Consider the following 15,597-nt stretch of genomic DNA (forward strand, 5'->3'; position numbering starts at 1 on the left):
TATCAGTGGTTATCAGACCACATATAGCATTTTTTACACTAGTAAAACTAACCACATACATGGCATATAGTTTCTGAATACTGCTTTGAAAATTTGAACCCATCCTGATTGCCCCCCCCAACCTGTCCACTACCCCAATGTCACACTACAAAAAAAAATTAAAAAAATGCTTTTTATATAAAACTGATAAAGAATGAGATTATACGGACGTGCATAACAACTTACCTTCTGTGTAGGTGTTGCAATTATTTTGCTGTTCACAGAAATAATGTACTAGGCATTTAACCACCAGTACATTCAAGGTGAAAAAAGTAGTTCTTCTCATCATTTTAGCTCTTAACATGATTCAATGCTACTAGACTTTGACTTAACTAGGGAACAGATGCTCTATGTCTTTACAGGTCCCTAAACCATACGAAACTATTTTCTCGTGTTCTTCACTATACTGATTCAGGAACACGCCAAGCTTTCTCTGTAAAATCTGTTCTGCTGAACTGGATGCCCAGCTGTTAATGGCAACACTAGGAATGGAAAGCTGAATATTTATAATACTTTACATCGTACAGCTGTCTTCTAAAGAGCAGTCATCAAAATTTTATTGAATGCAGACTAAATACTCAAAGGAAGGAAAGGTCAACATAAATTAAGACTATTTTTTCCCAGAGACAACTCCAACTTTTAAAGTACATTCTTAAATCTTAAACAACAGTTAAAGGCCTTTTTATATAAAGCAACTAAAAACCCTTAAAATCATCCAATAAAAGCTTCAGAAGATTATTTTAGATTAAACAAGGTTTGCAGAAACATTTCATTTCAGAATAGAAAGGCGCAGGCACCATATTAGGAATAGGGCATTTTGATTTAGTAACCAAGATCTCAATGCTAAAAATGCTCATAAGGTTTAACAAAGCCCAGATTCTGCAAGCATAAATGGCTTGGCATTCCAGCAGGGCCACAGTCTGAAATGATTTCACTCAAAGCATTTTTGTAACCTTGTCATTCTTCAAGGTGAACCATAGAAAGAAAGTTTAAAAGCATATTTGAAACATGACTGTACTATGCTAGTTCCAGTTTAACATCTTATGTTGAAAATAGATCACTGAAAAACATTTTTGTCTTAAAAAGCAGACTAACTATACAGTGCAAGATTTACATTTTTTTATATTAAAAAGCCATCCACATTCTTGCCAAGGGATAGTCAAAGCTGAAACAGTTTGACAAAAATTCTTAACATCATGTTTCTTTTTAAATATAGTGCCTCATATTGCTTAAGGAATGTAGACTCCATTACATCTTCCACCCCAGTGGCAGCAGAGAAACATTTTATACGCTAATACATTCACTCTGCAAAGGTGCTCTAGGGGACCATGTATTTGCATGCTATACTAAGGCATGCTATGATGGAAGTTTTTATGACGGACTTCAGAGGAAGCTGGAAGCCAAAGTACAGCTGAATCTGGACTCAAGGTAGCTTTATGATTAGGATAAATGAAAAACTACATGAAAATCACATTAAATTATAGCAACCTGGAAAAAAAAGACTTGACAAAAAAAAAGTGGCAGAATGGTCAAGCGCTATGCTATTTAAAATCTTCCAGTGACTTTGGCTGGGAGTAATTATAGGCCTGGTTTGGACGTCACACAATGCATGGGCTCCTGGAGAGGAGATTACCGCCATTTTACTGCTGTGCCATGCTGGGCTAAACCATGGTTTGGTTTAGCATGTGGAATCATGGTTTAGCTCTCTGCAGATTAACCATGAGCTATAATCAAATTTTGTCCTATGGTTTATAGTTTAGGGTTTGTCTGAGAAAGCTGAACCACAAGCTTGGGTTGGACAACCTGCAAGTAAAACAGTGACTTTGCACAGCAGCTAAACAAGGGGCGGGGGCAAAGCAGCAGGAACTCAGCGAAAAGGATGGGGACAAAACTAGAATTAGTAGGCACTACCTGCCATTAGCTCTGGCTCCACCTACTGGTGGCCTCCTTGCCTTCCACCCTACAAGTCCAAACAGGCACCAATTACCACTGTGCCCAACATAAATGCTTGCCTCCCCAATGCACTAACAGTAACAGAGGCAGGTAGGAGCACTAGTGCCAATTTAAAGGGCAGGAAATTCATTCAAGGCTCCACTATGAAAAAAGTCGCATTAGAAGAATTTGTTTATTTCACATCACTGTTTATGCCTCATAGGATATCAGTATCAGAAAATAAATTATATTTAAGATGGACTAGCCTGTCATTCAAACTAGACTGCCACAGTTGAACAAAGGAAATGCATGAAAATGTGAATTCTAATCATTGACTCTGGGTTGGATAGAGACTAACAATACAGTCCTATGCATATCTAGGCATGAATCAGTCCTATTGAGTTCAATGAGATGTATTCACAAATAAACACAGTATATGTATAGGACTGCATACAAAGTTAGTTTAACTTAGGAGTCCGGGAAGAGCAACAGCTAAATGCTTCTGTTTACCAGTTCCATGGAATGGTATGGCAGATGGACCCTTTGGGGAAATGTCTTCATCCTTCCATCCCATCTATCCATTCATAAGTTATAGTTGGTTATGCTCACTATTTGTCAATGTACTTAAAGGAGGTAACTAATGAGTGGCAGAGCAATCCTAAGTGGGCTCAAAGAAGAGTGGGGTGCAATATCCACCACTGGATCCTAAGTCCTGCCACCTCAGCACATACCATCCAGGGACAAAGGTGGAGGGCATTTTTTTTCCTTTTTCAATATGCTAGTTGCAGGCTCATGTGGCTGAGGGACCCAGTTCCACGGGGCTTTGGATCTGGTGCTTGCCCTTGTAATGCCTCATTTTGAGGCTTAACACTATCCACCTGCCTGGGTGCAACTGGGGTCTCCACCATGGCAGAGATCATCTGCACTGGCAGCACTCCTCTCTGCTGGTAGAGACACCAGGCCACGATCCTAACTCCTTCCAGCCATCAGCGTCAGGGGATTGGTTAGGAGTGTGCTCTGCGATAGCTTATTCATTACTCACAGCAACACTAGTTGTCTTCCATACACTTCTTATCAGAACTTCTGTAACCATGATATGCTACTTTAGATTTGAGATTGAACTATTGTAGGACTTGAGGAGAAGCCAGGCCCATTATTCTTCTCTCCAACACTATTTTAAGTTAAAATAAAAAAATTCCTTCCAGTAGCACCTTAAAGACCAACTAAGTTAGTTCTTGGTATGAGCTTTCGTGTGCATGCACACGAAAGCTCATACCAAGAACTAACTTAGTTGGTCTTTAAGGTGCTACTGGAAGGAATTTTTTTATTTTGACTATGGCAGACCAACACGGCTACCTATCTACTATTTTAAGTTAGTTCTTGGTATGAGCTTTCGTGTGCATGCACACTTCTTCAGATACACACGAAAGCTCATACCAAGAACTAACTTAGTTGGTCTTTAAGGTGCTACTGGAAGGAATTTTTTTATTTTGACTATGGCAGACCAACACGGCTACCTACCTGTAACTGGAACTATTTTCAATGACAAAGGAAACCAGCAAACCCCACCCCACTTTGGAGATAGTCAGCTGTGTTCTGAGAAGCCTACGCTATACCCTGAAGAGGTTATGACCAACTCTTCTATCAGCAGTCATCTCCATGATTGTACTCAAAGACAGCATGCCTTAAACGTCTATTGACCCCTCCATATGCACTACCCCACCAATTCCTATCATCTTAAGGTGGTCTGCTTCAGAGGAACAGACGCAGCTGCCTTATTCTGATTCATTGGAGACAATGGAAGGGCAGATAATGAAGGTATACAATGCCATCTCAGCCCCCATAATCAGCAACAGTTAGGATGTAGCCCACCTCACACAAGATATGCACAAGTGTATCTGCCCAGTTAGAAACATAGAATTGTAGAGTTGGAAGGGACTCAGGGTCATCTAGTCCAGCCCCCTCCAATGCAGGAATCCTGCCCACAGCTGTCCCTGGGTGGGCCTGAACCACCAAACTTCTGGTTAACAGCCAGATGCACTGACCCATTGCGCCAAAGGCTCCCTGAATTGTTCTGTCTGGCTATAAGCTTGTCAGAACAGGGACTTTTCTTTCTAGCTCTATATAGAACGCCTGGTGTTACATGTATCGATAATAAACAAACAAACAAAACTAATGTATGAGAGATGGAACAGCAGGATTTTTATTACATACTCTTAATTCTGTATCTTCAAACACTTGTGTTTAATGTCTTGGGCAATGCTGCAGACCTAAACCCACTTAAGGATAAGTCTCATTAAACTCAAAGCACAACCCTAACCACATCTAGTCTGAAGTAAGTCAGACTGTATTCAGTGGGGCTAACTCCCAGGAAAGTGAGATCAGGACTCTGTCCTTAGTGGGATTTTCAACTGAGCAAACATACTTAAAATGGCTTTGTGCCTGGAAAGCATATCTTTTCACCTATTCTGTAGCAAGCAATCCCACACACTGTAGGGTCTGACTAAGCTTTGTATTGGTAAGCAGAAAACACTCTACATATGCTCAGAGCAGGGGTGCTGCATCCTGTTTCACCACTTGAGGAGAAATGGGAAGTGATGCCTTGCCCTGCCACTGCTGTCACTCCCACACCAGCTACCTGCTCCTGCCATCGCCACCCGTTTTGCTGCGAGCTTTGTCACATCTGTCACTGATAGAGAAGTGGCACCACCATCAGTACCAACTCTGGGCAAGCTCTCAGCAATTTGGGGCGAGATGGACATGATCTTGCCCCCAATCAGCACCAATGGTGGCGATGGGGCACCGGGGTGTGTGTTCTGCCACCTGAGGCAGCGGCCATCCCTGTTTCTTCCTAAGGTTCCCTTCCATGGGTCCTTTTGATTGAGCATTCACAATGAGATGGCAGTTTGTGGGGGCAGCAGTCACACTGCTTCATTCCCAACCCGTGCGTATCCAGCCGTAAACAACCAGCAGCTGAAATCGCACAGCTTTTCACACCACAACGGTTCCGGCTTATATTTCTGTCCTACTTTTGATGTGCTCAGAGACATAAAAAGGGATACATATTACGGTAGCCTAATTGGAGAAGCACCACAAAAGAAACCGAAGCACTACTAATGTACTCCCATTGCGTCGAGAACTTGTTGGAGTAGTAGACGAAGACCAGTGCAAGGAAACCCTCATAAAATAATAAAAATAATAATATATTATTTATACCCCGCCATAGCTGTCCACCTTTTCCTTTTCTTGTGCGGAATCCTATTCGGAATAAGGGAATTTCCCTTTTAAAAAAGGGAAACGTTGACAGCTATGTACCCTGCCCACTCTGGGCAGCTCCCAACAGAATATAAATAATAATAATAAAAAGCTACAAAACATCAAACATTTAAAACTTCCCTAAACAGGTATACAAAAAACCTACATAGGGCTAAACTCTGGCTCTCTCCAATTGAAATGAAATGCACATAAGGAAGGGAAGGGGGGTGTAGGGGGGGTGAAATGCCCCGTGGGCCCACCAGGTCCTGCCCGTCTATCCAGCTACCCCTCACCCCGCCCGCGACTCACGGCATGCCAGGCGCCCGACGAACTTCTTCGCCTTCCCAGCCCTCGAAACTGAGATTCCCGCCGTACAGCTCTCAAAGCGCTCCGGGTAGAAACACGGCCAGTCTGCGGGGAAGAAGGAGGCGGGCCCTGGAAGCTCCGGGTGTCGGCCCGGCCTGGCAAAGGCAGACGCGGGTTACTAGGCGACGGCGACAAAGAAGGCAGGGCCGCAAAAAACGCCCAAAGCCAGGTCGGACTTTCTTCTCATTTGCTTCTCGTCTCATCGTCCTTTATATTCTCTCTCTCTCTCTCTCCGCGCCCCCCTCACAACCTCCGCCCCTCTCATTATCACCACGGTTACAACGGCTGTTCTTACAAGCGTGTCAAGTACTTGCAAAAGCGAAGTGGCTTCAAGTCACGGAATTCGGATTTAAGATCCGGGTTGGTCCAAATAAAGAGGCAGCGGCGTTCTGTTCCTTTCTGAATCGAGTAGTTTGCCGCTTTTGGGGGGTAAACTGGGAGTGCGTGAATTTTCTTATGTTCTCAGGTAAAATGTTTTTTTTTGGGGGGGGGGTGGCTGGGAAGCTATTCCTCTGCAGAGATGAGGAAAAGGCTTTTTCTGCTGGTGCCTAGATGTACTTATGCAGATCACAGCCCAAGCCCTGTGCTTTTCCCAGGGCTTTTTCCCCCAGAGGGAACTCACAGGAACTCAGTTCCGGCGCCTCTCAGGTGAGCGCCATTTCTATCCTGAGAGAAGAAGAAGGGAAGTGTTCCTGGTGAGCTCCTGCACCTCTTTTTCTATAAAAAAAATAGCACTGGTGATAATTAATTAATTAATTAATTACATTTATGTACCGCCCCTCATCACAAGATATTAGGGCGCTTCACATGATCCCCCCCAAAAAGTACCATAAAATGTTGCGACATCTTTTATTATGGTAGGAGCTGGTTCACTGGGGTTTGGGCAAGGAAACTGTAGAGAAGTGGTATCTAGATGTGCCTTACTCTAGGGCAGGGACATCCAACTCCCAATAGACTGTGATCTACTCACAGTATAAAAACACTGGAAGTGATCTACCCATTGGCACTGGATGGACCAAAGTTCTTGAGCTTTTTTAGGAAGCCTGAGTTGTTGAGGTTTTTTTGGGGGGGAGAGAAGGAGATCACCGAGGGGCCAGAGATCTACCAGGAACACCCCGCGATCTACCAGATCTACCTGTTGGACATGCCTGCTCTAGGGTTACAATTTGCTTACAATCCTTGAATCAGATGATTCAGTATGTCATTCTCCCAAACCACGCAACACTTGTCAACTGCGCACACTGATTTAGGGGCTGGTCTGCATGGTAGAATAAGGAATTGTCTGTGGAGTTGACAGTGTCTCGTCTGATTTAAGCCCTGTTCCTTTCTTTCCCACCCCTGGTGTCCTGTGTGTTGACTTCCTGTGTACATGAAACTTGTGCAGTCATGCATGTATAACTTGTACACTGGAGGCTGGAGGTAGGGATAGAAGGCTTGATCCCACTTCCACCTTAGTTGCACTGAGTCTATGCAGATTTTTAACATCTCCACAGAGAATTTTGACTGCAGTTGTGTGCTTACTTGTGTGCTTACAGTTGTGTGCTTACTTATCTGAAAATAAATCACACAGAATTATGGGGCTTACTTCTGAGTAAACATGGATTGGTCTGTAAGGGCCTTTTGAAAGAATGTGGCTTCACATGGGTGTAGCCAAGGCGGGGGACAGCTGCCCCCCAAATCAATAAAAATACATAGCAAACTGAGGCCCTCCCCCCCCCCAACAAAAGGCCTGCCCCACTAACAAAAGCCCTCCCCCTAACAATATCCTGGCTATGCCCATGGCTTTTGCAGAAGGAGTGTACTGCTGAGAATAATCCAAACACTGTTTCTCTTCAGGACTTCTGTAATATTGTATCACACAAATGAGTTGTGTTAGCAGGGAAAACTTCTTCCTTCATTAAGTATTGGGAGAGTTCTTAGGCAGCCAGCTTTCCACAATAATGCAAGCAAATTTTGGCAGCATTTACCCATAAAATTTAATGTATTAAAATTAGGATACAGCCGTTATGCCTATTACCTTGTTCTTCTGTTCATCACATCACCCAGTCTTCTCCTCTGTGTGCACTGAGGGCTAATTAGCGTCTTGCTCCTGGTCATCGATTTTGACTTTGGGGTCTAGGAAATGGTCATTCAGAGTGAATATTTTCGCAGTATACTTCAATCCCAAGTATTTTAATTGAATTTATTTACAAATATACCGGTAAGCATTTATGGAATGTTTACTCTGTTTGGAAGTAGGCACTTAGTAAGCAGTGTTTGAGAAAAGGACATAGTATGTGGAAGGTGTTGTTCAGTATTCCTCTGTGTAAAAAAACATTGCCTGATACTGTAATGCCACAAGTGTGGACAGGTGTGGGGACTGGCAAAGTCTTCTTTTGTTGGAACTGGACGTGCTGCATCTAGTACATTCAGGTCCCAGGAAGAATATCATTTGGACATGCTCTAACTCCCAAGTACATTCAATTTAAATTGAGGCTGGCTCCTGGAAGTGTATGGTGTGTTCCAGTCTGCCTGCATTGGCACAGAAGTACAATTGGAAAGGGCAGTTATTTTAAATAAATAATGGGGGGAAATGTAGGTGTGAGATTTTAATGCCATCTATTCTATGCTGAAATAACAGAAATTTGAATTTGAAAATTCAGTCAGATTGTCTACAGCCACCAACAGTAGATGCTACAAAATTGTTCCCTAGTCTATATTTCTGTAGTGCACTATCAGTGAAGTTTATATTTTAATAACCTTAGCAAGAGAGCTTCCCTCTACTAAATAACTCTTGCATGCTGTACGTTGAGTAACATATTGGAAACATCTCTGTGCTGCACAGCTGCCCAAATAAGAAATGGCTAAGTAATGAGAGAACTGAGGAGCATAAACAAGTGTTCATATTTGATAAAACTGGTTACTGGAAAATTAACATTTATTCTCTTTTCCCTCATTGGCTAGAACTCGCTTTCCTTTGTGTGTGCTAACACTGGTGCTTAATTATTATAGTGACACCCGTTTGCAGTAACTGGACTGTGTCCCTGTTGGGTCCTTCTTATGCCACTGTAATATGAAACTGTCAGGCAAGGCGGTCTGTGCATTATAAATAGGGTACTTCATCCATGATAAGCGATTATTATCTTTCTTTCCCAAGTGTAAAAGGCCTATATAACTCAAGAAGGTGCGAGTGATTTAGGCCTCCTGAGTAAGGCTCCAATGAGTCCTGAAGGGGACCCTACCTATGTTGTTGTCTTGTTATTGAACTTGAAATATTCAATTTATTATAGTGGAATATATTTTCAGAAGTCAGCACTGGATAAAATAATGTTGCAGGCTATTAGACCAACAGTAGCACACGATTTAATGCCCCTCTGTGATGGCCTTCTAAAAACCCTCATCACCTTTGTTATAGAAGAAAATTACTATTGACATTTACTAACCATACGTGAGGAAAGGCTGTACAGAATTATATCAATTATTTAAAAAGAAAATGCATTTATGTGGTCCTTTTATTCTATACAATTTTCTTCTGTTGCGCTATTAGGTTCTTCATCCAGGCAACTACTGCATGTGATGGGCTGCCCAATTCACAAACCCATTAAGTTAGAACACTTGCATTTAAATCCACTTGGCCCTTTTGAAATAAACTGCCCCAAAGACAATCAGACTGCCACCCTCATGCCTATAACCCATTTATTTGGAAGAAAGTAATATTATTAATTTCAGTGGACATGCATAAAATTGTAGCCTAATCACTCAGTCAGCTGTACATAGAATCAGGTGCTACATTTCCCCTGCTTCTGAAATCACAACTTTTCTAATCTAAATAATCCCCCCACAAAGATGCTATCAGTCTCATGGAGGAAATAAAACAGGTACCTGAATTAGATGGCCCATCGGCATGACTCAGTGTGTGGCAGCATCATATATTTTATTCTGTTGCTCTTTTTTTTGGTGAGCCTCCTATCTCACCTGAATCCTGATTAACCTACCCTTTGCCTGTTTGTTCCAGATTTCTTCTGGTCTACCTAAACACTCTTACTGTGTTCCAGTGTGATTGTCCTTCTTTATTCAGGTGAATTCCTGATTTACACAGCTGACCTGGAGAAGAGTCCTGTTAGAATCTTGAATGTAAAGGTTAATGAAGTAGTTTCTACCCATTCCCTCTCAAGATGTTCACACTTCTGCTGTTGCACACCTTAATATTTAAACCTTGGATTTTCAGATCATTCTTAGGAGAATCCTTGAGCTTCCTTTGAGGTTAATCTGGTTACCTTGGTGAAAAAAATGGCAGTGGTGAACAAGCTTCCTAGAGTAGATATTTCCCTGCAACAAAGAGCCACAGGAAAGTGTTGAGTGTGTTTAGGGTACAGTGCATGGGGCAATGGTAAGGTAAACTAGTGCATTGTATTAGCTGAGCTTATTCTAGAACATGCCCCAGAATCACTTGCAATGCTGCAAGTGATGGATGCTTCATGGTGGATGTTCAGGGCTTGTTTGACAGATGAGTTGCTGTGGAAATGGTATCTTGAAGGTCAAAGGTTTGGAAACCACTACCTTATAAACCACCAGTTTTAGAACAGCTTAAGGTGGAAATGTTGCCTTTGCTAGGGACAGAAATTCCCATACATTTCATCAAAGCCAGGATTTGTGTTTAATCAAATCCATTTCAATAGAATGAGAAGCCTATTCACATGGCAATCCAGCACATGTTGGCTGCTTGCCCGCGGGCAGCTGGTCAAGTGCACCTGCCAGCCACATGCAGGATTCATCTTTCAACGCACACTGGTAGATACTGGGGAAATGGCATTTTCAGTGGTATGCCAAAAGCTGGTTCTGGTGTGAGGCAGCAGATGCACACAACTCAGGGAGCTTGCAAGTACAAGAATTTTGGGTGTTTTTCTTGCACCTACTATGCACTCATGCCAGGCATGAGATGGATTTTAAAAAGATAAAGTAAAAAATACTTTGTTGCAGAGCAAGTCTTAGTCATTATGGGATGTCCTGCCATAATAATCCCACCTTCATGCCTCATTCTCCACTGCATCTATACTCTGTTACAGTGTAATGTGTAAACTTTTATGTAATAGAATTTCCCAGCTGTTTCAGAGGAACTCCAGGTAGAGAAACTCTATTTCTCTGGAAGCTGGGTAGAGAAACCCCATTTCTCTGGAGAGTTCTAAGAGTTGGGAGCCAATGATACTTTCCGCAAAATTTTCAGCCGCTGTAGCGGCTGCAGGAAAACCTCAGGGACTGGGGAAAGGAGGCTTTGAAAAACAACTCCACTCCACAGACCACCCTTCATTGCCACAGCTTTTGATAGAAACAGAACAAGGAGCCATACAATATCATTTTGTAGATTAGACAGTGTGTGGTATGCTGGGTATATCATTGTGAGGGCAATATGAGACACCTGCAAATCTGATTTTATTATTGTGAATGGCTTTGAAAATGATGGCTATCAAAGGTATATAAATATTCTAAAAAGAAATGCAAACATATATGTCAAAGCATATTTGCAGACTATTCCCATTTTTGCAGAAGCAGAAGCTCACAGCAAAGTCCAGTAAACACTCCCTCCCACCTGAGAGGGATGGACAGATGGTGATGTGATACTGAAATATGCAAATAAAAGAAATAGGCTCTGGATATGTTTGCATTATTCACAGGATGGCTGGCAGTCAGGAGAGCAAGGCATCCCTCTTCAGTGATCAGACCCCATCCCAGGAAAGTTCTCAAGCAAAAAGATCCCAGAATTATGAAGAGGAGACATTTTATAAGAACTGCAGAGCAGCCTATTTAGCTGTCTTCAAAAGCAGCTTAGAAAACATTAAATCAAAAGATCAACTGTGTTTGGGTGAGTGTGTTTTTTTAAGTTGTTATCAGTTTGGGAGAAATCTTGAATTCCAGCAGTGGATAATATATTTGAGTCCTTATAGTATCTTGCACATGTTAACTGTTTTAATGGATCTAAGAAACCTTGATACGATTCATGTGCCATATTTCTCTGTAATCAAAGCACTGTTGGGTGGACACTCACTGAAGTGCTTCAGGGAGAACCCCAGGTGTCCTGCCCTTGCTGCACACTAGGGGGACACGCTAGGGGGGCCCAAGGAAAGAAAATCAGGCCAAGCATCTTACTGTGTTCAAAACAGTATCTGTACCTAACTCTCTTCTCCCTAGGAAAGGTGAGGAGAAGTAAGTTTATTTCCACTGAGTGGCAAAAATAATAGCCACTTTGCATATTGTTTTTGATGGATACACAGAAAGGGCACAACCCTACTCATTCTGCATGCATAGATTAATAGCTATGCTATATAAATCAGTATAATTTTATTGTTCATGGGGAAAGTTGCAAATTAATTTTAAACCAAGGCATCAGTTTCTTTTTTAAAATAATCATTCCAGCATGATATAGAATAATAGACTTGTAGAGTTGGAAGGGCCCATGGGGGTCGTCTCGTCCAACCCCCTTCAATGCAGGAATCGTTTGCTCAGTGTGGGGCTCGGAAATTTTTCAAATTTCTGCAGAATGTTTATAATCATAGAGACAGGCACACCTTACTAGACAGGGCATTCCACAACTGAGGGACCACCAATGAAAAGGCCCTGCAACAGCTCAGTGCCAACCAGGTAGTTCCCAGTGGTGGCACCAACAGCAAGGCCTCGCTTGCCAATCATAGTCTGATATGGTTGGTATTAGGGAAGATGCTCTTTTCAGTACTTGGGTCTGAAGCCATTTAGCGCTTTATATGGTAGTACTAATGCCTTGAATTGAGCCCAGTAACTACCTGGTAGTCAGTGCAGTCCTTTCAGGACTGGGGTCCCATTGGACTGCCCCATTTATCTACCTAGCCACCACATTCTGCGCTAGATGCAGCTTCTGGACCATCTTCAAGGACAGCCACACACAGAGCACATTACAGTGGTCCCAGCAGGAGGTAACTATAGCATGGACAACTGAGACCAAGTTGTCCCAGTTCAGGAGCAGCTATAGCTGATGAACCAGCCTAATCTGGGCATAAGTACTCCTAGACGCAGAAGCTATTTGAGACTCCATTAACAAGTTGGAATCCAGTGATAAGTTGGAATACTCCTAAACAGCAAACCTCATATTCAAGGGTAGCAAAACGCTGCTCAGCACAGGATGTACACTTAATGACCAGACATGGGAACTACCCATCTACAGCACTTCTATCCTATGAGGATTCAACCTCAGTTTTTTTGGCCCCCATCCAGTTCATCACTACCTCCAGATACCCGTCCAACACTTTTGCAGCCTTTCCTGATTCTGATGGAATGGAGAAATAAAGCCATGTGTCATCAGCATACTTACGACACCATGTTCCAAATCCCCAGATGACAGCTCCCAATGGTTTCATATAGAAACTAAATGACATGGGAGACAGAATGGACAGTAAAGACATGGTTGTGTACACAAATTCACCTGTGGAACAGATTATTGGTGGTGCATTGGAATGTTACATAGACAGTAGCATAAGTTTAAAAGAGAACAAAAGTATAAAAAAATTGATAAACACTGCATCCTGTTGTAATGTCTTTTCTTTGCAGTTGATGCTATCAATTAGTTATATATTGGCATCAATATACATCAAAGGATCAATGTCCTTTACATCCCACCTTCTACATTTTTACACAATACTCTGATGGTTTCAGAGTCAAAGTTCTTATACATTAGCCTTACATGGTGTGACTCTAATATCAGGCTAGTAGAATCAGTTTGTAAATCTGTGTTAGCATCATATAATCTGGATTTTAAATATGAATGGTGTGAACAAATGCTCACTTGCTCTTTTTATGCTATTTCTTTCATCTCTGTCCATATGTCACTTGGGAACAGGGCATGTGTTTGGCCATGTGCACTTCAAGGTCAGTTTAGGAAAGACAATGGAGAGTTCAAGCTTTCCATATTCTTAACAAGATGTCTGGATCTTTAGAAAAAACAAACAAACATGTTTTAGCCCATTACAGATTTGTGTCGAGGCTTAGAGTTCAGTTCTAGCTAGGAATAAAATCACCGGAATGGCATTGGTTATATGGTGTTTGATTAATAACACAGATTCTGCTTTGTAATCTACAACCTGGTTCTTCAAACTCTTGTTTATATGAGTTGTACTTATTTTATGAAATGTAATGTAATGTCCTGAGCTAAAATGTCTCTGTAGACACTTATCAGAGTCCAAGTCTTTTTATCAGGTACATTTAAAGAGTACAAGAAAAGAACTTCTTATAAAAATAGTCTGAGGAGACTAGTTAGCAGTTCACAGAAAGTACTGAGTTCCCAGTAAGTATAAATAATATACCAACCAGCAGAATTTCACAATATATTTCAAGAGAGTTGGAGTTTTAAAGTGTTTTTTTAAAAAATAATTGAAAAAAATGAATATCATCTTGAAGAGGGATGCCAAATTGCCTCCCAAGAAGCTAAACCCAACCACATAGCAAAATGTACCTTGCAGGCAATTACCACAATTCAGCAACCCATGCAACTAGATTCAAATGCCCACCAGGCCTTTAGACTTCACTTTTAAAACAAAAGCCTTCCGGACAAACTATTCTTGAATATAGGCAGAATTCAAAAGTAGTTTGTTACTCATCATTGGGGTTTGCTATTAAAAAGGAAAAGAAGCTGAAAGTTCCGTTAGGCAGTTTCAAGCTCTTAAGCATAATATCAGCAACAGCTGCAGAACATCCTTGGAGGCTGGATGCGCTGCCTCCTTGACAGCTGCGCTCCCCCATGATGCCTCTACAGTAGCCTTTTGGCAAATCAGAGGCACTACTTTGTCTCCTCCCACCCTTCTTTCCAATATATATACTTATTACCCTCTTGTTCCTGTTGTAGATCTTCATTCATTCCTTTTTCCCCTGTTAGTGGTCATTTTGTAGTTCACTCTCGGGTGCCAAAATGTCTTGGACCAGCCCTGGTAGTCACATTGTTCTTGCACCAGCACCTGCTGCATCAGGAAAGATTGCACAAATACTAGCTTTTAAATACCTCCTGGAATTGCACTGGTGGGCCTTTAATGCACAGTGGGGTTACAGGAGTAGAAAAGAGTAATTTGCAGTAGTATCTACTTACAGAGTGTTTTAAGAAAATGATATATACACAGTCTTGTCAGTTTTGTTTTGTTTTTGTTTTTTTGCTTTATTTTGCAGTACTTCAGCAAGCTGGAAGAAATCCATCTCAGAAGACAGTTAATAAATACTGGACGCTGCAAACCACCACACTGAATTTTGATGATTTTTGCTTCATCTTAAAACAAGAAGAACCTGTTAGGAAAACAGAGCTGCTCAAAGCATTTGCAAAAATAGATGTAAATAATGAGGGCTGTATTTTACATAGTGAGCTGTATAAACTTCTTACAACTGTAAGTACCTCAAAGGGTAGTTAGGACTGATACTTTTAACAATTCATAGAAACCACAGGAGAAATATGTTTAAACTTTAATAAATCATTACTGTTTGTGGGGAGGCATAATAACTAAATATTGCAGTGTTTTTCCTTCATTGCTTTGCAACTGAAGCTGACCATTTTTATTTTTTTTTGCAGAGAGGTGAAAAAATGACCCTAGATGAAGTTAATGCAATCACCGAATTGGTGGAAGTGAACAGTGATGGAAAGTTTGATTATTACAAGGTATAGTGGATAAGACTACATAGGTTTGTATCTAAAGTTACAAACAGACAAATGCTTTTACAGTGGTACCCCGCAAGACGAATGCCTCGCTAAACGAAAAACCCGCAAGACGAAAGGGTTTTCCGATTTTTAGAGGCTTCGCAAGACGAATTTCCCTATGGGCTTGCTTCGCAAGACGAAAGCCCATAGGGAAATCTCCTGGGACAGCGGGGAAACGCAGCGCACCTTCTCCTCTGTTCCCAGACCTGTCCTGAAGGCTTGTGGTGGGAGGTCCGGGAACAGAGGAGAAGGCGCGCAGCGGCTCTCCAAGCTGCGGATAGCAGCCTGCTGCCCCGCACGAGGGGCGCTCTTAAGCAGAGCGCCTC

General features: G+C 41.9%; 2 protein-coding genes across 19 annotated transcripts in view; one reads left to right on the forward strand and one right to left on the reverse strand.

Moving 5' to 3' along the window:
- The window catches only part of ITGB3BP (integrin subunit beta 3 binding protein), an 89,885-nt gene that overhangs the window by 30,992 nt on the left and 43,296 nt on the right, over positions 1 to 15,597 (reverse strand). The window contains exons 3-5 of one of the 4 annotated variants that reach the window (XR_014527743.1): positions 13,382 to 13,526; positions 12,911 to 12,963; positions 7,610 to 7,707 (exon numbers count right to left, since the gene is read on the reverse strand). Coding sequence is in view for 2 of the 4 variants with exons in the window: in XM_083510384.1 (XP_083366510.1) it covers positions 7,610 to 7,707; positions 14,419 to 14,445 (125 nt within the window). In the remaining 2 variants the exon portion in view is untranslated. Of the gene's footprint in view, positions 1 to 225; positions 576 to 5,535; positions 5,643 to 7,609; positions 7,708 to 12,910; positions 12,964 to 13,381; positions 13,527 to 14,418; positions 14,547 to 15,597 lie in introns of those variants that run through there. The other 3 variants (XM_083510384.1, XM_083510385.1, XM_083510386.1) reach the window with 3 other exon arrangements.
- Positions 5,648 to 15,597, forward strand: part of EFCAB7 (EF-hand calcium binding domain 7) — a 59,667-nt gene continuing 49,717 nt past the window's right edge. For 8 of the 15 annotated variants that reach the window (XR_014527734.1, XR_014527735.1, XR_014527736.1 and 5 more), the window contains exons 1-3: positions 11,182 to 11,431; positions 14,752 to 14,963; positions 15,146 to 15,232. Coding sequence is in view for 8 of the 15 variants with exons in the window: in XM_083510301.1 (XP_083366427.1) it covers positions 11,197 to 11,431; positions 14,752 to 14,963; positions 15,146 to 15,232 (534 nt within the window). In the remaining 7 variants the exon portion in view is untranslated. Of the gene's footprint in view, positions 6,059 to 6,188; positions 6,288 to 9,546; positions 9,650 to 11,181; positions 11,432 to 14,751; positions 14,964 to 15,145; positions 15,233 to 15,597 lie in introns of those variants that run through there. The other 7 variants (XM_083510302.1, XM_083510300.1, XR_014527733.1 and 4 more) reach the window with 6 other exon arrangements.

The sequence above is a fragment of the Podarcis liolepis genome, assembly GCF_965112155.1.
Source record: "Podarcis liolepis genome assembly, chromosome: 6".
Taxonomy (NCBI): Eukaryota; Metazoa; Chordata; class Lepidosauria; order Squamata; family Lacertidae; genus Podarcis; species Podarcis liolepis.